The sequence below is a fragment of the Phyllostomus hastatus genome, unplaced genomic scaffold, assembly GCF_019186645.2.
Source record: "Phyllostomus hastatus isolate PE091 unplaced genomic scaffold, TTU_PhHast_1.1 phas_contig_80, whole genome shotgun sequence".
NCBI lineage: Eukaryota > Metazoa > Chordata > Mammalia > Chiroptera > Phyllostomidae > Phyllostomus > Phyllostomus hastatus.
In genome coordinates this window covers 40,684,495-40,708,697 of record NW_025333960.1, presented here as the reverse complement: position 1 = coordinate 40,708,697, position 24,203 = coordinate 40,684,495, and the positions used below count along the sequence as shown (strand labels likewise).

At 42.9% G+C, this 24,203-nt stretch overlaps 1 protein-coding gene across 2 annotated transcripts in view; it reads left to right on the top strand.

Moving 5' to 3' along the window:
- CFAP53 (cilia and flagella associated protein 53) overlaps window positions 1-23,154 on the top strand; it is a 33,186-nt gene extending 10,032 nt beyond the window's left edge. For both annotated transcript variants that reach the window (XM_045849925.1, XM_045849926.1), the window contains 5 exons: window positions 7,691-7,994; window positions 11,070-11,288; window positions 15,832-16,048; window positions 19,992-20,094; window positions 22,820-23,154. In XM_045849925.1, the coding sequence (XP_045705881.1) occupies window positions 7,691-7,994; window positions 11,070-11,288; window positions 15,832-16,048; window positions 19,992-20,094; window positions 22,820-23,048 (1,072 nt within the window). In that variant the 3' untranslated portion in view covers window positions 23,049-23,154. The remainder of the gene's footprint in view (window positions 1-7,690; window positions 7,995-11,069; window positions 11,289-15,831; window positions 16,049-19,991; window positions 20,095-22,819) is intronic.
- Window positions 23,155-24,203: the final 1,049 nt, after the last annotated feature.

The following is a 24,203-nucleotide window of genomic DNA, read 5'->3' as shown; positions in this document are numbered from 1 at the left end:
TTGATGTCGGAAAAACACACACACAGAATCTGGGCATTGAAAAGGATGTGGGAGCCCTGGCTGGTATGGCTCTGTGGATTGAGCACTGGCCAGCAAACCAAAAGGTCACAAGTTCGATTCCCAGTCAGGGCACATGCCTGGGTTGTGGGCCAAGTCCCCAGTAGGGGGAGGTGTGTGGGAGGCAGCCACACATTGATCTTTCTCTTCCTCTTCTTCCTTTCCCCTCTGTCTAAAAATAAAATAAGTAAAATCTTAAAAAAAAGAGAAAAGGATTTGGCCAGGGTTGGTTGGAACATCATCCCATAGACCAAAATGTTGCATGTTTGATCCCCAGTCAGGGCACATACCCAGGCTGCAGATTCGATCCCTGGTTGGGACACATACGAGAGGGCAACCAATCAATGTTTCTGTATCTTATCGATGTCTCTGTTTGTCTCTCTCCTGTCCTCTGTCTCTGAAGCAATGAAAAAATATCTTCAGGTGAAGATAAAAATAAATAAATAAATAATAAAAATAAAAAAGATTTAGGAGTGTTAATTTTCAGTAAAGTATAGCCTTAACAGAGTATAGCCAGTAGTTGCATTTCTAAATCTTGGTGATTATATACACATCATTGTATAATGCAGCACTGAGGATTTTTGTCTTATTTTGTGTTAAGAACACTTAAGATCTACTCTCAACAAATTTCAAGTATACAATACAGTATTATTGCTTATAGTCTCCACTCAGCTCAGTAGATTCCCCAGAACTTACCCATTTTCTAACTCAAAGTTGGTGCTCTGTGACCAACTTCTCCCCTTTCCCCTCCACCTGTCCCCTGGGCACGCACATGCTCCTCTCTGTTTCTACGTGTTCAGCTCTGTGTTTTGTGCTTTCAGACTCCACATGGAAGTGAGACCATAGGCTCTTTGTCTTTCCCTGTCTGGTTTATTTCATTGAGTATAACGTCCTCCACACTCATTCGTGCAGGTGCTATGGTGGAAAAAGTGGGAAGAGTGGGCACCCTTGTTTTCTTCCTGATTTTTGAGGAAAAGCCTTTACCTTTCCATGGTTGAATGTGATGGTCACTAAGGACCTGTCATATATGGCCTTATTGTGTTGAGCTACTTTCTGTCTCTACCTAATATGTTGAAAAAAATTTTTTTATCATGGATTTGTCAAATGCTTTTTCTACATCTACTGAGATTATCATATAATTTTTATCCTTCCTTCTGTTAAGATGTTTGTCACATGCATTGGTTTGCATATGTTGAATCATCCTTGCATCCCAGGGATAAATCACTCTTGATCATGGTATATGATCCTTTTAATGTGCTCTTCAATTCGACTTGCTAGTATTTTATTGCATCTGTGTTCATCAGGAATATTGGGCTGTAATTTTCTTTTCTTGTAGTGTCCGTATCTCCAGCTTTGGTGCCAAGGTAGTGCTGGCTTTGTAAATGAGTTTGGAAGTGTTCTCTCTTATTCTGTTTTTTGGAAGTGTTTGAGAAGGGTTGCTATTATTACTGAGTGGCTTAACAAAAAAAGAATGTCACGCCCTGGCTGGCGTAGCTCAGTGGATTGAGCGCAGGCTGGGAACCAAAGTGTCCCAGGTTCGATTCCCAGCCAGGGTACATTCCTGGGTTGCAGGCCATAACCCCCAGCAACCGCACATTGATGTTTCTCTCTCTCTCTCTCTCTCCCCCCCCTTCCCTCCCTAAAAATAAATAAATTAAAAAAAAATCTTAAAAAAAAAAAAAAAGAATGTCACTTAGGCTGTCAGGTCACCGAGTATGAATGCAGCAGGTGTATACGGTGTTACTCTAGATCAGGAGCAGAGTGGTCCAAGATAAAGTAAAATGTAAACTCTGAGTTTATAGTAGAAAACAGAAGGAAAATAAGAATTCATCCTTTAAAATATGTTATTTATTTACTTTTAGACAGAGGGAAAGAGAGGGAGAGAAATATCAATGTGTGGTTGCCTCTTGCATGCCTCCACCTAGGGACCTGGCCCGCAACCCAGGAATGTGCCCTGACTAGGAATCAAACTGGTGACCCTTTGGTTCATAGGCTGGTGCTCAATCCACTGAGCCATACCAGCCAGGGCTATGAGAGTTCATTTTTCACAGCACGTGAAATTTGAATAGGTGAGAAATCCAAAGGTCAACAGATGTGAGAAAGAAACAAAACCAAGCATGTGGAGGGGTCAAGACACATGGTTCAGAGATAAAGCTTTTCCCATCTCCTCTCTCTCTCTGCCATGAAGTTGTTCTTAATTACATAGGCTGCCCTAAGTCCTCCTAGTAGAGACCCAAGAGGGGATATTGCAGTGAGTAGTGCGTGCAAATTGCAGGTTCAGCAGCTAACAAGGTAAGTTAGACTGCTAAAACTAGAGGGAATGGGAAGTTTCAGGGCTTGGGGAGCTGCTATGCCGGCCGGGGAAGAAAAGGGGAGCAGAAATGCTTACGACCAGAATGAGCTTGCTGCTCCGCATCTGGCAGATGGGTAATTTGAGTTCCACAGGTACGAATTTTACTAGGTTTCCAATCTTGTAGTAACAAAAACTGGGTTAGACTTGGACGTTCTGCCCTTTCTGAAGTTTAGCCTCGCCTCCTGTCCTCAGTAGGGCTCAGATACTCCCTACGGGCTGCTGGAGGAGAAGACGCTGTGAGGGACAAAGGGGACACTAGCAAATGAATGTCAATGGGCCATTCTGTATTTCCCTAGTGGCTGGTGGTGCTGAGCAACTGTTCGTGTGCTTATTTGCCATCTGTATATCATCCTCTTCGGTGAAGTGTCTCTTTATGTCTTTTGCCCATTGTCTGATTGGATTAGCTCATTAAGTTTTGAGAGTTCTTTATGTATTCTGGATATGAGTCCTTGGTGTGGATACATGATTTGGAAATATTTTTTCCTAATCTGTAGCTTGCTTTTTATTCTCTTAACAGGGTGTTTCAGAGAAAAACATTTTAAGTTTGATGAAATCCAATTTATCACTATTTCTTTTATGGATCATGCTTTTGGTACACTGTGATTTTCTTTTTAATGTCTTATATTTATACACAGTTAGTGATTGGACCTACCACAGATTAAGGTAGACAGCTTTTGGCTTTGTTTTGTTTTGGGGTGTTCTTTGTTAAACAAATACCCTAAGATGCATAGTCAGAACTCTTGAAGGCAGTCTTGTCCCTTTTACTTACTGGCAGAGGTGATATAACGAAGTACCAAAGAACCTAAACTCCAGGGCCAGCCTGCCAGGTTTTCTCTCCCATGCTTACACATATGAAATGTGTGAACTCACCCATGACGCTTAACTGCTCTGTGCCTCCTTTACTTCTCTGTAAACTGGGGGTGATGATAATGATGAAAATGAACTTACAATAATGTTCACTGCAACATTGGTTCTTATCAAGATTATAAGAATTCATATATGTAAAGTGCTTAGAACAATGCCTGGCAAATAAAAACTCAATAACTTGCTAATAATATTACTGCTGCAGGTCATATGTTTTAGGAAGACACAGGCTCCTTGAGTTTTGATTGCTCTAACTCCGCAATGGGGATAATACTGGCTGCTATGTCTAAGTTATAGTGTACTCCTGAGTATGAAGTAAGATTTTATGTGTGAAAGTGTCACATAAAGCACTCACAAACAGAAAGCTGTCCTCTTTATTAATGATATTTGATGTAGGGAGATAGCTATTCTACTTATCCAATATTATTGATAAAAAGAGAGCATCCCTCAGGGGTTCCTAAGGTCAAGTGAGTAGGAGAATCTATAGAATGTAGGGAGAAAATATCCGATGTTCATTTTTTATCTCCTTTTAATTTTAATTTTTTGCACATATTTAATAATTTATGTTATAGTGACAACTGCATACAGTTTATAAATAATAATCATATTTGTGGGTACTTAGAATTTTTTACTGAAAGGGATACATAATCAAAAAATTTTAAAGAGCTACTGATCTGAAGACATAGTTGATATGTGCACCTTCATACAGTGTTATTTCAGGCTTTTTTAGCAGCAGGCATCAACTGCCTTAACGTTTTTGTACTCTGATTTTATAGTAAGGAAGGGGATCACCTTAAGGAAATCATCAAAGATAAGCAGAAAGAGGTACATGTAAGAATATTCACTGTACCGTGGCTGCTGTAGCTCAGTGGATTGAGCGTGGGCTGCAAACCAAAGGGTTGCCAGTTCAATTCCCAGTCAGGGCACATGCCTGGGTTGTGGGCCAGGTCCCCAGTTGGGGCCATGTGAGAGGCAACCACACACTTGATGTTTCTCTCCCTCTCTTTTTCCCTCCTTTTCCCTCTCTCTATAAATAAATAAAATCTTAAAAAAAAAAAGAATGTTCATTACAATGTTATAATAGAAGTCAGAAGTAACCTATATAGCCCTGGCTGGGTAGGTCAGTTGGTTAGAGCATCATCCCAATATGCCAAGGTTGCAAGTTCAATCCCTGGTCAGGGCTAATACAAGAAGCAACCAATGAATGCATAAATAAGTGGAAGAACAAATCAATATTTTTTTCTCTCTAAAATCAATAAATAAATTTTAAAAAGGAAGTAACCTATATGTTCATCAAAAAAGGAAATGATCAGTACAGCATGATATGTTCATAGCTTCCAGCCTATATTACACAGCTTAGTAAACTAATAAGTTTTTGAAGTTAGGAATTATTTTTAAGAATATTTCCTGAGAAAACATTTTTTTACTGTCTTCTTTTTTTCTTTATTTTTTATTGTTTATACTATTACAGTTGTTTCCACTGTTTTCCCCTTTGTCCACCTCCACCTAGCCCCCACTTGCTGAGGAAACAGTTTTTTTTCCTCTTAGGATTTTATTTATTTATTTTTAAAGAGAGGGAAGAGAGGGGGAAAGAGAGGAAGAGAAACATCGATGTGAGAGAGAAACATCAATTGGTTGCTTCTCATACATGCCCCAACCAGGGACTGAACCAGCAACACAGGCATGTGCCCTGACTGGGAATGGAACCCACAACCTTTTGCTTTGTGAGATGATGCCCAACTGAGACACATCGGTCAGGGAGGAAACATTTCTAATATAATATTAGGTAGAAAAATTAAGATATAAGGAGATATTGATATAGATGTATAGTTATATAGAACAACCCCAATTCTAGTAAAAATGCACATACACAAGATTGGAAAGAAATACTAATAATCTAATAGCAGTTATTTCTTGGCAGTGGAATCAAGTTTTTTTAGTGTCTTCATATCTTTTATATTTTTCAGTTTTTCTGTAATGAACATGTATTAGTTTTGTATTTAGGAAGAAGGAGATTATTCTCCTTAAAAGCAAAAATATAATAGGCCATACTTGTTATTCTTAGGTCTTAGATTTTTATTATATATTTATTTTTAAAATTTTTAATTTTTCAATTACAGTTTACATTTAATATCATTTTGTGTTAGTTTCAGATGCACAGCATAGTGGTTAGATAATCGTGTACTTTACAAAGTGACTCCCTCCCTCAATATTTCAGGTACCCACATGGTACCAGACATAGTTATTGCAATATTATGAACTTTATTTCCTATGCTGTACTTTATATCCCCGTGACTATTCTGCAACTACCAGTGTGTACTTCTTAATCTCTTAAACTTTTTCACCCAGTCCCCTAAGTGCCCTCCCCTCTGGCAACTCTCAGTCTGTTTTCTGTGTCTGTAAGTCTCTATCAGTTTTGTTTGTTTATTTTTTCTTTAGACTCCACATATAAGTGAAGTCATATGGTATTTGTCTTTCTCTGACTTATTTCACTGAACATAATAACCTTTGAGACCATCTATGCTGTCACAAATGTTAAGATTTCATTCTGATTATGTTTAAGATTCCTGTGTGTGTGTGTGTGTGTGTGTGTGTGTGTGTGTGTGTGTATGCCACAGCTTTTTTTGTCCACTTATCTGTTAACGGACACTTGGGTTGCTTCTGTATGTAGGCTACTGTAAATAACGCTGCAATGAACATAGAGGTGCATATATTCTTTCAGATTAGTGTTTTGGGTTTCTTTGGATATATACCCAGAAGTGGAATTGCTGGGTCATAAGGCAGTTCCATTTTTAATATTTTTAGGAATCTTTGTACTGTTTTCCATAGGTGGCTGCACCAATCTGCATTCCCACCAACAGTGCACAAGTGTTCTTTTTCTCTACATCCTTGCCAACACTTGTTGTTTGTTGATTTATTGATGATAGCCATTCTGACTGGGGTGAGTGGATCTCATTGTTGTTCTAGATATGTTTTAATTGAATATTTTTTTTAGGGTATGAATCATAGGATTGGGAAGGAGTTTAATAAATTGCCATAGTCAATTCTGATTGAATTTCACTGATGAATTTCAGACAGATGAATTCATTTTTCAGTGTTGAAGTGTTTTGTTTTGTTTGCTAACCTAGTGTTTTGAGCTTCTGTTACCTCCTGAGCCTTAGGTAACTGCTGGTAATCATTAATGTTCCTAACAAGCCTAACTATATATCAGTGAAACCAGCAGTTATTTACTGGGTGCTGGGTAGGTAGTGTGGGGTATATATTCCTGAAATATAGTCCTTAGTCCCAGCACTCAAAGTGAATCCAGGCTATGTAGGGAAATGAGATAAATCCTCATCAAATGGTGAACAGCACTCAACAGTGTTTGATAAATGTCAATTTGTGAGGTATTGATCAGTCTTGCAATGAGAGTTTAGACTTATGTCTTTTGGTCTTAGAGATTAAAATTTCATCAAAATTTCCATATTGAGCCTATTCTCCAACTCCAGTTTCTTGGTGCTGAATTTTATTTAGAAACCAGGGAGACTTGATATTTATAGACTTTGCCTTCAACGGGGTCCTTATGAGTTGGCTGTGTGCCAGAGCCTCCTGAGCGCTCTGGAAGAGCGCAGAAGCCTGTGTGCCGCCCCAGGTTTCTGATTGAACTAGGCTGGCCTGGGAGTGGGGTGGGGGAAGAAGTGGGGATTTTGAACGTACCCCTCAGTAATTCTGAAGTGTAGACATTGCTGAATATCAGGGGGCTCAATGCAGAACTTTTGAAGAAGTGGAGATAGCAAGACTGAAAGAAAGGGTGAGGTCCGAACACTTAGGGAGAGAGCATTCCTTCCTGAACGGTGAGAGAAGCCTGGGTGTGAAGAGGCCGCGCTGGCAGAACCCCGTCAGTGGACATGTGCCCGGCCAGGAGTCCCGGGGCGATGGGGGAGCTCCCCTGGGGTGTGCCGCCTCGCCCCTTGGATGTTTCCTGGGTGTGCGTGTGGGGTCTCTTCCTACCAAAGCCTAATGGGCCCACCTCTCTGCTGTTTCCTCCACAGTAATAATCATAGTTACCCCTTATTGAACTCTTGTTATTCATTCACCAGGCATTTACATCTGTTATCTCTGACACCAGAACCTTAAAAGACAGTTGTTCTACAGATTTTTAAAAAAAATGTAGGTCAAGTTTTTGATCCAAGGTCACACAGGAAATGTCAAAACTGGGTTTCCAAGCCTGTGCTGTCTGACTCAGTGCCAGTATTTTGTCTGTGACGTCATGGCGCCCACCTCCCTGCTGCTCCCTCACATACTTTCTCTGCTCAGATGGCCTACACTCAGGCCCTTTACTTTCCTTCTTCAGTTTCTGACTGTGCAGACATGTGCCCAAATAGAGGAGTGTCTCATGGAAGATTTGCCTTTGCCACTTTCAAATTCTCCTTTCAGGGAACGCTGTGAAGAGCTCCGCGTCCAGTTGTCTTGTATCCATCAGGAGAAGGTGTGCGAGGAACGGAAAGCCCAGATCGAGTTTAATAAGGAGCTGAAAAGGCAAAAAGTGGTAGAAGAGCAGATGTTCTCAAAGCTCTGGGAGGAAGACCGATTAGCCAAGGAGAAGCGGGACAGCGAAGAGGCGAGGAGACAGAAGGAGCTGGTGGAGAACACGCGCCTGGGGCTGAACGCCCAGATCACCGCCCTGCAGGCGCAGAGGCTGGCGGTGCAGCAGCTGAAGGAAGAGGAGGCGCGCCTGGTGGTGGGCCCTTTAAAGTGCTCGTCCTGGGAGGGTCAGCTGAGTGGGTGCAGGACGCACTTCACGTCCTGTTTGCCTAACGGTCTGGGCCCGTTCGCAGGGCAACAACACAGGAGCCTTGGGCTTCAGGGCCCAGCTGTCCCATTGCATAGGGCAAGTTACTGAACTACTGTGTCTCAGTTTCTTTAGAAAAATGAGGGAAAAGCCATGTGTTTGCAGGGCGGGGCAGGGAGGATGATATGGGACAATCATTGGCAGTGCTGTGGAGGACTAGTGACAATTTGGCCACATCCTCTGTTCTTTAATATGCAAATTGACAGTTTCCAAATCCTGTGAAGAAGTGCCATACAACAGCTACTGTAACCCACTGGTCTCCCAAGTCAACAATTTTGTTCCAACGAGACTGTTGCTGCCCCCACTGCAGCCATTTTCAACCCGGGCACCGCAAGAGTTTGTAAAACATGCAACACCTGACTATTTAGTTACAGGTACTGACCTTTTCCCCCTTAGGCTGTCAAAGAAAAAATGACAACAGTCAACACAACAGTAGCCATCTAGTGTGAATGAATCAAAATTATATCTATTTTTTGTCAGATCAGTAAGAAGTATATTTTTTGATGTGCTGCAGAATTTTAGTTTATGTGTGCCATGAGATGAAACAGGTTGAAAATCACTCCCCTACTGCATAGAAATTAGTTTCCACTGAAAGTGTGTGAAAGCACTTGAAAAAGTAGCAATTTTATATGTGTATAAAGCTTTCAACAACTGATACATTATTACCACTAAATTTAGGAAAAAGGTATTATTTTCCTGGGGAATCCTAAGTCTTGAAATGTGGAACCATAAAAAAAGTCAAAGGAAAGCTAGACGCCTTCTCTGGGTTTCAGGTGGTTTTCCTTTGACGTGTTTTCTAGAAGATGTCTACATATTTTAGCCTCTCTGAGAAAACCAGACTGGCGGCCCTCCCCTGCCTCATGGCCCCGCCCTCTGGTGTCAGACACCTGGGAGCCATTCTCACTCAGCACTTCGGACACCACATGTGCGAGTCTTTTTCCTGCACCAAACAATTCTCTGACTCTGTGTGGACATCAGCTAGGTGTCCTATAATTTGGTTCAATTCTGACACCATCCAGAGATGGTGCCGGACTCAGCAGGTGTACGGGCTCAGGCTCCTAAGACCGCCAGTCACAAGTAGTGGGCCCCTGGGCTGCCTATACTGCCGTCCAACTTGGCTACACAGTCAGAGGTTCTCACGAAAGTGCTGTCTGTATGTACCGTTAGTGGTTTATCGTAAAGGATGTGACACAGGAACGTGGATAGATTTATGCAGCCACTCCCAAGGTCGGGACCCAGGGCCGTTCCGTCACCCAAAGGAGCTCCTTCCAGCTACTCCCTTACAGTTATAACCTCTCACAAGCCTAACTCCTGGCAGCTGCCGATACATTCTTTATCACTATTTTGTTGTGCTTTTGAGAAAGTTATGTAATTTTGACCTTTTAAAATGTTTTATTGTGAACATTTTTTTAATGCACAGAGGTGGAAAGTTGAGTGAGCCCCTCTGTGCCTGTCTCCCGGTTCTGGTGGCTCCCACGTTTTGCCATATTGGCTTCCTCTGTCCTTCCCATCCCCTCGGTCTTTGTTTTAAAACACATCCCAGACATCGTATTTCCCCTGGTGCATCTCAACAACAACATAATTCAGGACATTTTCTTATGCAATGCCAATGTCAGACCAAAAGTATTGAAAATAATTCATTTTTACCATCTAAAGTCAGCGTCAAGTTTCCATCATTGTCTCAGTTATTTGACATTTAAATCCAACTCCAAATATGGTTGTTTTAAGTCTGTTTTAGAAAGAGTGGTTGTATATCACTCATTTCAGGTTGAAAGGGGCGCAATAAGTTCGTTACATGGGCACAACAGGTGTAAGATCAGAACTATCCTGGTGAAACCAAAACATGGTAAACCGCCCCGAGGTCTCTTGATCTTGGGCAGTTTCCCCCACCCCACCCCTACCTACCATACAGTCTGGGTCTGGCCGACGGCCTCCTGCTGCCGAGGTCAAGCGCACTGTGAACGAAGTGTGGCCTGCTCTTCCCCCGACTCTCATGTCTGATGCCCACTGCTTTTCCTCGGATGCCGCAGAGTATTTTCACTTCAATCATCACATCTGGCCCTTACAATTCAGTTGGATTTACTGCTCATGGCATTAGCGGAAAAGTCTGGCAGTTACAACTCCCCTCTCACAAAACACTAATCACGGCTGTTGTGAATCTCAGTTAAATCAAGTCAAATTGGCATTTGGATACCATCCTCACTATTGCTATGCCATCTCCTGTCCCAGCTGGGCCAGTCCTTAATCCTCTAGGAGAGTCCCACTGCTCCGACAGGAGGGCCAGTGCCTCTGGTGTACTGCTCCCAAGTTTTCTACCAAACCCACAGTGCTCAACAGCATTGCCGCCCCAGTTAGAACTGCTTGATTGGCCAGGCAGTCAAGCCGGCCAGGAAGGTCAGAAAGCTAAAAAGAGAGGGAGGGAGGGGGAAAGAGAGGGAAGGAGGGAGAGGGGGAGCGAGAGAGAGGGAGGGAGGGAGGGAGGGAGGGAGGGAGGGGGAGAGAGAGGGAAGGAGGAATGGGGGAATACTTTTAAAGAACAAAATGCTTAAGATCTAGTCTGTGTGTTTAGCTGATGTGCACATTTCTGTTTTTGGACTCTTACTGCGGTTTAATAATATGCCCACATCTAGGTGTGCAGATGTGCATGGAAGAATGCAGCCTAGAAGGCCATGCGCTGAAATGCTGAGAGTGGTGCTGAGTGCTGGGTACTAGGTTCAATGGTGATTTCTCTTCACACTTTTCCGAATTTCGAACCTGACAACTGCTTATTACTTTATAATTACACAGCAATTTCACAAAGCCTTCTTGCTGACTGAGCAACGCAAAGGGGTGTTTTATTTCTTACAGTCCCTCTAACTCCAGGCGTGTGTGTTTCCAAGAAGCCTTTTGTTCTCCTACGTGCAGTGTGTCAGTTTGTTTTGTCCACCTGTACTGAGGCATTATCTTCACTGCGTTCTCCCCTAGGAAAGTGACAAAGCTCGGGTGAAACTTGAAGATGAGCAGGATAAGCTAAAGAAACAGAAGACAAAACAGGAAATTCGGGTGACTTTGCAGAAAGCCCTCCAAGAGAAGATAGAGCGTATTCAGCAGGAACACAGACAAGAGCAGGACTTGGACCTGAAGCTCGTGCACAGCGCCTTGCAAGACTTACAGGAAGAGGCTGACAAAAAGAAGCAAAAAAAAGTAAGACATTTATTCGGTGCCCCATACATGCTGGATGGGGTTCCTTGTTGAGCTCTCAGTGTTACAGGAGCCAGCCACGTGCAGAATGAACCACGGCAGTGCTACTCTAAGTGCAGCATCGGCTGCATCGGAGAACGGTAGAAATAGAAATCCGTAGGTGCCCGAATCAGAAGCTATAAACCCAGATCCCGGCAGGGGCAAGGAATCTGTGTTTCAGCAGGATCCCTCGCATTATTCAGGTCATCACTGAATTTCGATTGCTCCTAGTCGATAGTGTGGCGTTGGCACTGGGGTAGCAGGATGGGATCACACGGGGGAGGACATGCCTGAGAAAGCGATATTTGAGTTGGACCTTGGAGGGTGTGGAAAGTTTCATCAGGCAAGGAGGGTAGAGAAAAGCATTCCGGTGTTTATTGAGCTGTCTATTCCTTTGAAATTTGTGTTAAACTCTTAAGGGTGTCATGCTTTTCCTATTGTACTATTTTCTATAGACTATTTTTTTAGAGTGGTTTTATGTTCACCGCAAAATTGAGCGGAAGATAGAGATTTCCTGTAGCCTCCTGTCCCCACAAATGCACAGGCTCCCTCATCATCAGCATCCCCTGCCAGAGGGCGCGTTCGCTACAGCTGATTAGCCCACACTGATGTCATTGTCACCCACAGTCCAGAGTTTACATTAAGGCTCACTCTTGGGGGTGGACACTCTGTGGGTTTGGACTAATGCACAAGGACGTGTGTCTGCCATGGCAGCGCCACACAGAGCAGTTCCACTGCCCTAACACTAGCTCCATAGTTTTGCCTTTTCCAGAATCTCATATTGTTGGAATCATACAGTATGTAGCCTTTTTAGATTGGCTTGTTTCACTAAGTGTATGCATTTAAATTTCCCATCTTTTCATGGCTTGATCGCTCATATCCGTTTATCACTGAGTAATACTCCATCGTGCGGATGTGCCACCGTTTACCCACTCACCTGCTGGAAGACACCCGTGGCTGCCCCCAGGCTTTGGCGGTTGTGAACAAGGTTGCCGTACCCATTCACGTGTAGATTGTGGTGTGGACATAAGTTTTTAACTTGGGTAAATACAAAGAGAGCTATTGCTGGATCACATGGTAAAAATGTGTTTAGTTTTGTAGGAAACTGCCAGCCAGTCTTCCAAAGTGTCTGTACCACTTTGCGTTCCCACCAGCAGTGAATGAGGGCTCGTATTACTCCACATTTTCATCAGCATTTGGGGTTGTCAGTGTTCTGGACTTTGGCCATTCCAGTAGTTGTGTAATGAGATCTCATTGTTGTTTTAATTTGTGTTTCCCTGATGATGTATGATGTGGTGCGTTAAGGGTTCTGAACCCAATTTCAAATATGAGGAAGTGGGGGGTTTTCCAAGCAATGCTCAGGACATCAGCTGGGTGTCCTACAAGTCAACTCAGTTCTGACACTGTTTACCCAGAGATAGCATCACAGAGATAGCATCAGATTGCATACGTAAAGGGCTCAGTTCTACAAGACGAGCCTCTATTTCAGGCACCAGCTGCAAGCCCAGGTTGTTACTGTGCTTCTGACTACCAGCTGCAAATGGAGCTTCCAACAACTCAAATGCCAATTGCAAGTTCAGGTTGTGACCTGTATTTCTGACCAACTGGCTATAAATTGGAAGTTTCCATGGCCCCCTCCTTGGGCTTGACTGATTTTCTAGAGCAGCGAACAGAACTCAGGAAACCCATTTACTCACTAAATTATCTGTTTGTTACAAAGGATATTAAAGGATGCAAATCAACACAAAAGAAGAGATAGTAGGTTCTAGACAAAGGAGCTTTCGTCCTCGCATTGTTTGGGACCCGGCATGGTGGAATATAAAAGTGTTCTGGTTCCCCGGCCTGGGCGCCAAACCCTCTCCTTTTGGATTTTTGTGGAGGCTTCATTACACAGGCACGGTGGACTAAGTCACTGGCTGTTGCTGACTGATTTAACTTCCAGCCCCTTCCTCCCCTCTGGAGATCAGGGTGTTGGGACTGGAGTTCTAACCCCTAAACACATTGTTGCTTCCCCTGGCAACCAGCCCCCAACCTGAGGTGCTGTCCAAAAGTCACCCCATTGACATAAGACACCTTTCCCACTCTCATTACTTAGAAAATCCTAAGAGTTTTAGGAGCTCTATGTCAGAAATGGGAACCAAATCACCAAATATGTATCTCTTACTATAAATTGTTCACAATATACAAGCATCATGAAATCACACGTGATGTGACCTTTGGACTGGCTTCTTTCACTTAGCATGTTTTCAAGGCTGATCCATGGTGTACTGTGGGTGAGCACTTCGTTCCTTAATGTGGCTGAATAATACCCCATTGTGTGGATACACCCCATTTTGTTCATTCGCTTGTCAGCTGATGGATAGTTCAGCTGTTTCTACTTTTTGGCTATTGTGAATAATGTTGCTGTTAACACTGATGTGTAAGTTTTTGTTTGGACATAGGTATGTTTTTGTGTTTCTTTGGGACAAGTAACTAGGAGTAGAATTACTGAGTCCTGGGTTAATTCTTATGTTTAAGCTTTTGAGTAATTGCCACATTATTTTCCAAAGTGGCTCCATCATTTTGCATTCTCACTAGCAGTATATGAGGGTTCTGATTTCTTCACATGCTCATTGGTACTTACAGTTTGCCCTTTTTTTTTTAAAACCATCCTAGTGTGTCTGAAATGGTATGTCATTTTATGGTATAAAATGTGGTTTTGATTTGCATTTCCCTAACGACTAACAATGTTGTGTCTCTCTTCCTGTGCTTATTGACCATTTGTGTATCTTCCTTGGAAAAATCTACTTGAAGTCTATTGTATAGACTTCTTAAAGAAGTTTATTCAAGTCATTCGCCCAATTTTCAATAGGATTATTTCTCTTTTCATCATTGAGTTGTGAGAGTTCTTTGTATGTTCTACAAATTCCCTTACATACACGGTTTGTAAATATTTTTTCTTACTCCACTTTCTTGATGGTGAACTTTGAAGTATAAAAGTTTTTAATTTTGATAAAGTCCAATTTGTATTTTCTTTCGCTGCTTTTGCTGTCATCTCTAAAAAACTGTTTCTAGGCCCAGATGGCAAAGGTGTTTTCCTGTTAGTCACACAGTTTCAGCTTTCACATCTGGGCCTTTGACACGCTATTTGAGCCGAAGTCTGTCTGTGGTGAGAGGCAGAGGTCCCGCTCCATCCTCCCGCACGCGGGCGTCCTGGGCTCCCAGCACCACTTCCCGGAGGGACTTCCTCTTCCCTTTGGAATTGTCTTGGCGCCCTTGTCAGAAATCCATTAACGGTAAACATGAGGATTTATTTTTGGACTTTCACTTCTGTTTCATTATCTGTATGTCCATCCTTCTGCTCCTTCACAGGTTTGTGTGTCTTTATCACTGCAGTGAGTTTGGAATCAGGAAACGTGAGTCCTTCAACTTGGTTCTTATGTTTCCAATTGTTTTGGCTATCCTGGCTCCCTTCCATTCTCATACGAAGTTAGGATCACTTTACCAATTGCTGCAAAGAAGACAATTGGGATTTTGATAGAAATTATTTTGAATCTCTAGACCAATTTGGGGACAATGACCATTTTAACAATATTGTCTACTGATCCATGAACATAGAATGTTTTCATTTATTTAGGTCTTCTTTGATTTATTTCAATAATATTTTTTAGTTTTAAGAGTGTAAGGTTTGCTTTTCTGCGTTAAATTCATTCCTAAGTAAGAATGAGACTATGCAGACGAGCCATTGTGATGGTCCAGCTACACCCTCAGGCCCTGCTCGTCCTGCCTCAGGTCTGTGTAGCCTCACAAGAGATCAGATCAGAGATCAGATGGAGCAGCACAAACACAAAACCATGGAGGATGGAGAGCCAGCTGAAACATCTCTGTTATCAAGCCCAGTTGACAACCTTAGCTGCACATTAAAATCACCTGGAAAACTTAAACACTATCCATTAGATAGGAAACTCTGGAGCAGAGACTCAGCCCTTGCTACTTTTTAGAGCTCCCCAGGTGATGCCAAAGTGTAGCTAAGATTGAGAGTTGCTGTTATAAAGTATCAGGTGGCTGACTCGTCGTCTACACAGAGACAGTGCGGTAATAGTAGTAGTGACTGACTTCACCAGGTTAAGATTTCATCTACCTAAATTAAAATGCATGAAAATGAAGCTGTATAATTGCAAATTATTTTGGAACTGCTTTGAGAAGTAACTTACTTAACAATGTATTTTAAAACATTTCAAATAGATGCGAGAAACAGTACAAAGAACCCCATGTGTCCCTTACCTCGTTTCAACAACCATCAGCTGATGTCCGTCCGTGTTTCATCTGTACCCCCACACATCACCCCACCACTCCCAGATATTTTGAAATAAGCCCTTGACATAATATTTCATCAGTAAATATTTCAGTAGTCGTTTTCAAACTTTGAGAGCTCTAAACGATTGTAGCTCTAAACGACTGTTTTAAACGTCTGCAGTGTCACTGTCACACCCAAGCGTTGTAACGTGGTGATTTTTGTGTTGTGTAGGAAGACATGATAAGAGAACAGAAGATATATCACCAGTACCTGGCACAGTGCCGTGAGGAGGAAACTGCCCGGGAGAAAGAACTGGACAGGATACTGGAGGAAGAGAAGGCAAAGAAGCTGGCTGAGAAGGACAAGCAGCTGAAACTTGAAAAGGAGGCAAGGAAACAGCTTGTGAATGAGGTCATGTGTACGAGAAAACTTCAAGTGGAAGAAAAGTGTAAGGAAATAAATTCTCTTTATGTTTTAACTGAGCCTTGTTAAATTCAATGTAAAGTAACAACTTTATTGTTTACATTTATTTTTCAATATTCATATATTTATATTGAATCATAAATACTTAAAAATAATAAATATCCATAAATATCCAATATATTTATATTGAAACATGAAATTATAATTATGTTTTTGTTTTATTGATTATGCTATTATAGTTGTCCCATTTTCCTCCCTTTTATCCCCCACTGCCCTGTACCCCCCTCCCTCCAGCCTTCCCCGCCTTTAGTTCATGTCTATGGATCATACATATAAGTTCTTTGGCTTCTCCATTTCCCATACTATTCTTAACCTCCCCCAGTCTATTTTGTACCTGCCATTTATTCTTCTTATTCCCTGTACCTTTTCCCCTATTCTCCCTCCATCCCCTCCCTGCTGATAACCCTCCATGTGATCTCCATTTCTGTAATTCTGTTCCTGTTCTAGTTGTTTGCTTAGTTTGTTTTTGTTTTTGTTCTTGTTCTTTAGGTTCAGTTGTTGATAGTTGTGTGTTTGTTGTCACTTTACTGCTCCTAATTTTGGTCTTCTTCTTTGTCTTAGATAAGTCCCTTTAACATTTCATATAATAAGGGCTTAGTGATGATGAACTCCTTTAACCTGACCTTATCTGAGAAGCACTTTATCTGCCCTTCCATTCTAAATGAGAGCTTTGCTGGATGGAGTAATCTTGCATGTAGGTCCTTGCCTTTTATGACTTCAAATACTTCTTTCCAGCCCCTTCTTGCCTGTAAGGTTTCTTTTGAGAAATCAGCTGATAGTCTTATGGGGACTCCTTTGTAGATAACTCTCTTCTCTTGCTGGTTTTCAGATTCTCTCCTTATCTTTAATCTTGGGTAATTTAATGATGATGTGTCTTGGTATGTTCCTTTTTGAGTCCAACCTCTTTGGGATTCTCTGAGCTTCCTGGACTTACATATCTAGTTCCTTCACCAGATTGAGGAAGATTTTTTAAATTATTTTTTCAAATGAGTTTTCAATTGTTGTTCTTCCTCTTCTCCTTCTGGTACCACTATAATTCAGATGTTAGAATGTTTAAAGTTGTCCCAGAGGTTCCTAAGCCTCTGCTCATTTTTTTTTTGAATTCTTGTTTCTTCATTCTGTTCTGGTTGAATGTTTTTTTTCTACCTTCTCTTCCAAATCATCGATTTGAGTCCTGGTTTCCTTCACTTCACTGTTGGTTTCCTGTATATTTTCTTTGTTTCACTTTGTATAGGCTTCACTTCTTCCTTTATTTTGCATCTGTACTCAACCGTTTCTGTGAAAATCCTGATTACCAGTGTTTTGAACTCTGCATCTGATAGGTTGTCTATCTCCTCATTGCTTAGTTCTTTTTCTAGAGTTTTGACCCGTTCTTTCATTTGGGCTATATTTCTTTGTCTCAGTGCACCTGTTACATTGTAAGGGATAGAGCCTTAGGTATTTGCCAGGGTGGGGTAACCCACGTCGCTGTGTTGTGGAGTTGTCTGTGGGGTAGGGTCCGAGAGGGAACAGTGCTGCTTGCTTGGTTCTTGCCCTGCTCTCAGTCACTTCCTCCGCTTCCCACAAGCAAATTGGGCCCTTCTGGTGCTGATTCCCAGATGGGTGGGTTTGTATACATTCTAGCAGCCCGTGGGTCCCTCCAATGGACTCTCCTGTGACTGGGAGTTTCTCCCACCGCCGCAACCGCCACAGGTTTTTACAACCAGAAGTTTTGAGGCTTTATTTCCCTGTCCTGGAACCCTGGATTCCATTGTCTGTCTTGCTCCCCAGTTGTTCCTCCTGGCTTATCCGCACATGAATGTGGGGCCACCAGGTCTGCCAGCCACCCCTTGCTGTGCGTCCTCTCTGCCCTGGCTGCCCATCTCTGCCCCTCCTACCAGCTTGGATGGATGTTTCTTCTTTAACTCTTTGGTTGTCGGACTTCCATACAGTTCAATTTTCTGGCAGTTCTGGTTGTTTTTTGTTTTTAAATTGGTTGTTGTCCTTCATTTGGTTGTGCAAGGAAGTGAAGCATATATACCTACGCCTCCATCTTGGCCAGAAGTCTCCTATAATTATGTTTTAATTGAGGCAAGTTAAAATTCAGTTTAAGTAACAACCAATATATTCTTTAAGTAGGTATTACATAAGAAATACTAGGAGGGATATTAAAAGGATTAAGGCAAGTTCCCTCCCTTGCAGATGTTACCTGATTATGACTGCATACAGTTTGAACACTCTGTGTGAAGGGTTTTCTATCCCAGCAGACTCTGAGCAGTCATAGCTGTGACTATGGTGGAAGGAACAGTGTGTCCTCTGAAAGGTCTGTGCACCTTAGTGATTATGACGGAGAGTGGGAAGGCAGGGCAAAGGCCGTCATCATCCCCCCTCCCTTTCACCTGTCCCTCTCTTCTTTCTGCAGGTGTCTCCACACCTTCCTACCTGCATACCTTTGCTTGGGTAGTTTTCTCTGCCTATGACGCTGTTGATCTTGAAACATTCTGGACATCCTTCAAGAAAGCTCAGATGTCTCATTCCTGGAGAGGCCTTCTGTGTCACCCAATTCATAATAAGTCCTCTTTCTGGGCCTCTCACAGTGTCTTGCCCATGTCTTAGCACACCATTGTATTCCCTGAGCTTCAAACGGTGCTTGGTTGCAAAGGGAAATGCTTGTAGAGAGGATGAGCTGCCACCTCGGGTTTCCGCCGTCCCATGTCCGGCCCAGTGAGCCGTAGGCAGGAAACGGACAGATTACCTGCAGGTGCCGCAGACTTCACACTAGTTGTCTGTGTAAGAGAAAGCTCATCTGGGCTCCCCTGGTGAGTTCTCCACTCCAGACATGACAACAGCAGCTGAAAATTGTCAAGTCAGGATTAGGCAGAGTTTTAGGAAAATGAAAAGAGAGCTTATAAGCTGAAAAGATTTGTATTTTCACCCATGACAATGTTTCAGAATGTCTTGAGAAAACCAAATTTAAGTATTTGAGACCATTTATGAAGAAGGAAACAAAACCAACCATATTCCACCAACACAGGAATAGCAACTATTCACAACTTCATGTATTTCTTTTCAGTATTTGTAGTATGTATATAATTTCCCCCATAAGTCAAGATCATGTTGTATGTATTGTTTTATGGTCTGGATTTTCCACTTATCATTAATATTTTCCAGGTCATTTTCCTTTAATTCTAAGATTTGTAATGCTGCCTAGAAATCCATGATAAAAATGGACTATAATTTATTTTACCTAAACACAACTATTGGACCTTCAGAATGTTTTGAATCTTTTTACTGCTACTTTAGCACTGCAGGTTACCATCGTTAAGCAACAGATGACTGTATTACAATGTCCTAAAAGCTCTGTAAATGGTTGTTTTTTTTTATTTTGGCTTATGTATGATTGTTTAAGATAAGTTTCTATAAGTGGATTTAGGGAAGATATGTACATTTCAGGTATGTATAGCCCATTTGTATTTATTCTTTTGGGAACTCTGTATTCTTTGTCATTTTCTTTCTATTGGGATGCGTCAGTTTTCCTTAGTTAATTTGTAAAGGCCTTTTGTACTAAGACTTTTTCAACATTTATTTTGCAATAAATAATATCTCTCATTAAGAGAACTGCTCTTAGAACTACTTGTCCTCCAGGAGGGAAGGGCGAGCCCTGTGCTAACGGTGGTGATGTGGTTTGGAGAAGGCTGGTCATAGAGTCTCAACAACAGATGATGAAAAGAAACTCTGCAGCACATACGGACCTAAGCCCTGTGCTTTCCTCAGTGGAGACGCCCACCTCTGCCTTACTGGTCTAAGATCCAGCCCAGTGCTTCTAAGCTCTGCCTTTCTAAAACGACTACGGCACCAATGCCCAGAAAGATGTTAGCAAGCCTCGTCCAAAAAAGCCAATTAGCAAAAATTGCTTTTGTCTTTCGTAGTGCAGCGGAAAGCAAAAGAAAAAGAAGCACGTTCTCTGGAACAGGAGCATATAAATGAAAGTCTTAAAGAGCTTAGCCGTGAAGAGAAGGAGAGTTTTGAAAGGTATGTCTTTGTTTTATTATTATTATTTACTACCTAAAGAAGAAAAAAGGAGGTTTTTGGCACAGAGGACAATGTGCTGTAATCCCTGCGTTACTGATATTATGTTACATCAGCACGGTTATGCGCTACGTGGCCTTTCCACCAACCCCAGACCGCATGTGCGTTGGTGGTCCCGTGAGACTACAACCGGGCTGAAAGATCCCCGTCGCCTCGTGATGTCACAGCTGTGCTAACGTGGTAGCACAGCTCATCGCTCGCGGGGGTTTGTGGTGATGCTGGCATAAACAGATCTACTGCGCCGGCAGCTGGATAAAGATACTGTCTTCTTTGTTTTTACTGCTGCTTTTCTACATTTAGGTGTGTTTGATATGCAAACACCAGGCTCGTAGCCCACGTACGTGGTAGGCTTCACCACCTAGGTTTGTATAGGTGCACTCTGTGACCTCACGGCAATGAAATCAGCTAACCACACGTCTCGTACGTCCCCGCTGTTAGGTGACACGTGACTGCATTACATTCGTCCTCACAGCTCAAAGCAGTTCACAGAATTTCATCTTAAAATACATACTGTCTTGATGAATTTAAATTCTTTTGCTATTGTGTACATTCTGATTATACACATTGGGTATCAAAGTGGATGAACATCTTAAAAAATAATGTAAATTAGAAGCAAGCTTTTTAAAAAATTTTTAATTTTATTTTAGAGAGAGGGGAAGGGAAGGAGAAAGGGAGGCAGAGATGCATCATTTAATTGCCTTCTGCCAGGGCCCCGGTGGCACAGAGCACAGAGCCTGCAACCCAGATGTGTGCCCTGACTGGTGCCATTTCGGTTTGCAGGATGATGCCCAACTGAGCCACACCGGTCAGGGCAGAAACAAGGTACCCAACCCAAGTCCTAATGAAATAACAAGACAGTCCCACCATCCCCACCCCCTAGCCCCATGACAAAAGCCCTGAAAATAGCATCTGCCACAGAGACACATACATTCTATAATATTTATTTCTAATAAAAACTATTTAAAGCATGGCTTATAGCCCTGGCTGGTGTGGTTCAGTGGATTGAGTGCCAGCCTGGGAACCGAAGGGTGGCTGGTTCGATTGCCAGCCAGGGCACATGCCTGGGTTGTGGGCCAGGTCCCCAGTATATATGAGAGAGGCACACAAGATGCAACTACACATTGATATTTTTCTCCCTCTTAACGCTGCCTAAAAATAAATAAATAAATAAATAAAATCTTAAAAAAATAAAAATAAAAATGTGGTTTATAGATTATAAAATGGTACAGATGCTGTGGATAACAGTATGAAATTTCCTCAAAAAATTAGTAATAGCATTATCATATTGGTGATGTAAGGAATGGTCAAACCTGTAGAAAGTTTGCGTAAGAGTTTATTTGAGCCAAAACTGATGACAGTTGCCTGGAAGCAAGATCGCAAACGCAAATGACAGTTTCACAGTTTCTTTTACACATTTGGAATAAACTAGGGAAGGTAAGGAAGATTACCTGAGGGTGGGAGAAAGCAAGGATTATAGGCAGTTAACAAGATTACCTGCTTTCTTGAGGGTGGTTATGCTCATTTCGGAGGTGTGTTAACCTGTATGCTTGGGGCGTGACTACTCATTTAGGAGTTCATGGTCAGGTCGTCCTGTGCAGTCACTCTCCACAGAACTCCTTTTTCGTCCACCGTGTGATCCAGCAGTCTCACCTCTGGTATATATCCAAAATAATGAGAAGCAAGAACTTGAAGAAATGTTTGCATGGCCGTGTTCATAGCACCATTCACAGTAGCCAAGAGGTGGAAATAGCCCAAATGTCCGTCAGCAGATACATGGATAAAATGTGGCATATGTATACCATGGAGTATTTTTATGCTGTAAAAAGGAAGGAAATTCTGACCCTTTAACATGGATGAACCTGGAGGACATTGTGCCAAATGGAATAAGCCAGTCACCAAATTATAAGTTCTAGTTACATAAGATATCTAGAATAGTCAAATTCATAGAGACAGCAGGTAGCATGATGGTTACCAGGGGCTGGGGATGGCGGGGAAAGGTGAGTTTTTATTGTTTGGTGGGTATAGAGTTTCAGATTTGTAAGATGAAAAAGTCCTAGAGATCTATTTCGCAACAATGTGAATATCCTCGTACTTAACACTGTTGAACTGTACACTTAAAAATGGCTAAGCTGGTAAATTTTACATTATGTGTTTTTTACTACAATAAAAAAATTACAGTATAAATTTTAAGATATGGCATACATTTAAAATGTTGCTTATGTATGGAGGAAGTGGTCTGGTAACCCTGAGCAGAACGAGGCAGACCGACCCTTACTGTGCGTCCTCACCAGCAGCGTGAGACCACGGCCGCCCCTGGGCGGGCAGCAGAGTGCGGACCTGGGGGACCAGCCTGGGCCCCGGTCCCCAGCCCTGGGAGAGGGGTGGGAGGGAGGGGTGGGAGAGGGGTCCAGACTCTCCACATCACGGTAAATATTTTGAAATTTTCTTTGCCTGAAATCAGTATTTTCTAAGATTATCTTACTATGTCTTATTGCGGAATGAACACATTATTGCGTTTGTCATCTATCTCTTCCCATTTGTACTGATTTTAATGGGAATTATAATTTGACTTCACCAATTATATTTGCATTGCAATGCCCTACATAAGCCCAAATGCTTACTTTCACAATTGTACTGCCTTGACTCTTGGACATTTCTGATCCCGTAGACGCGCCGGCTTGGCCCAGGAGTACCGGAAGCAGCTCGGGATGCAGATGTCCCACCAGCAGCAGGCCCGGGAGGCGGAGAAGGAGGAGGCGCGCCGCGAGGTGGAGGCCGGGGTGGCCGCAGACAGGCTCTGCCAGGGCAGGATCCAGGAGCTGCTGTGCGCCCACCGGGAGCAGCCCCGGAACGTGCACCCCCTGCGGAGGGCGTGCTCCGCTCGGTTTCCCCCATAGTTCCGTAGACGTCAGCTTTTTCTTCGGCCTTTCAGTGTTTTTCACTGCAGTGTGCTTGGTGTATGTTCCTCTGAACTCACAGATAAACTTGTATTTTTTTCTCTGTTTGCGTAATGATGCATAATTTCGTTCCTTTTTCAGATTTCACGGGCTTACAAATCTGAATGGTCTATTCCATGTCACGGTTATTTCCTAACTTGCACCGATGGCTCCATTCTTGCTCATTTACTGAGAGCTACACTTTCTGTCTCCTGTCTGCCCATATGCCGCCCTCCTCTTGCCTCCTTTCTCTCCTCTCTCACAAACATAACTCACCGTCCTAGCAGGGCATTTCTGCGGGCAGAGCTGGGATGATCAGCCGCTCTCATGAACCCTCTTTTTCCGTCATTAAACAAACATTGGCTGAGTGCCTCCCATGTGCCAGGTACGATTCTAGGTCTGAGACTTCAGCGAGAAGAAAACAAACCCCTTGCTCTCGTGGAGCTAACATCCCAGTGCAGGAAGCCGAGAGACAGTGCTGTAAAGCAGGAAATGGCAGGGGTGTGATTCATGTTATGTGGATGGCCAGGAAAGCTCTCTTTGAGCAGCTGACACTTCAGTGAACTGGTCATGTAGTTATCTGGGGGGAAGCCATCCCAGGCAAAGGGCCTGTGCAGGGGCACTGGGGCGGAGGTCTGCTTAGTGCCCTTGAGGGGTGGCATCCGCGCTGGAGCAGAGGGAGCGAGGGGAGAGTGGTGGGTGGGTGCATCAGGAAGGCAGTGAGACCAGAGGGCGTATGGCCGTGGAGCCATGGCGAAGACTGGCTTTTACTTGGCAATAGGAAGCTGTTAGAGGGTTTTTCTTTTATAAGATTTTGTTTATTTTTAGAGAGAGGGGAAGGGAGGGAGAAAGAGAGGGAGAGAAACATCAGTGTGTGCTTGCCTCTCGCTGTTACAGGGTTTTGAAGGAGGAGCAACTTGGTGTGATGTGAGAGGCTTTCTGGCTGCTGTGCTGAGAATGGACTTCAGGGAGACAGAAACGGGGATTCGATTAGGAAGCGATCACAGTAACCCAGATGAGGGTGATGGTGGTGTGGTAGTAAGCCCCCAAGACAGCCCCTGATGATCCTCTCCTCCTGTGTTCCTGCCTTGTGTGGCCCCCCGGCCACCCTGAGTC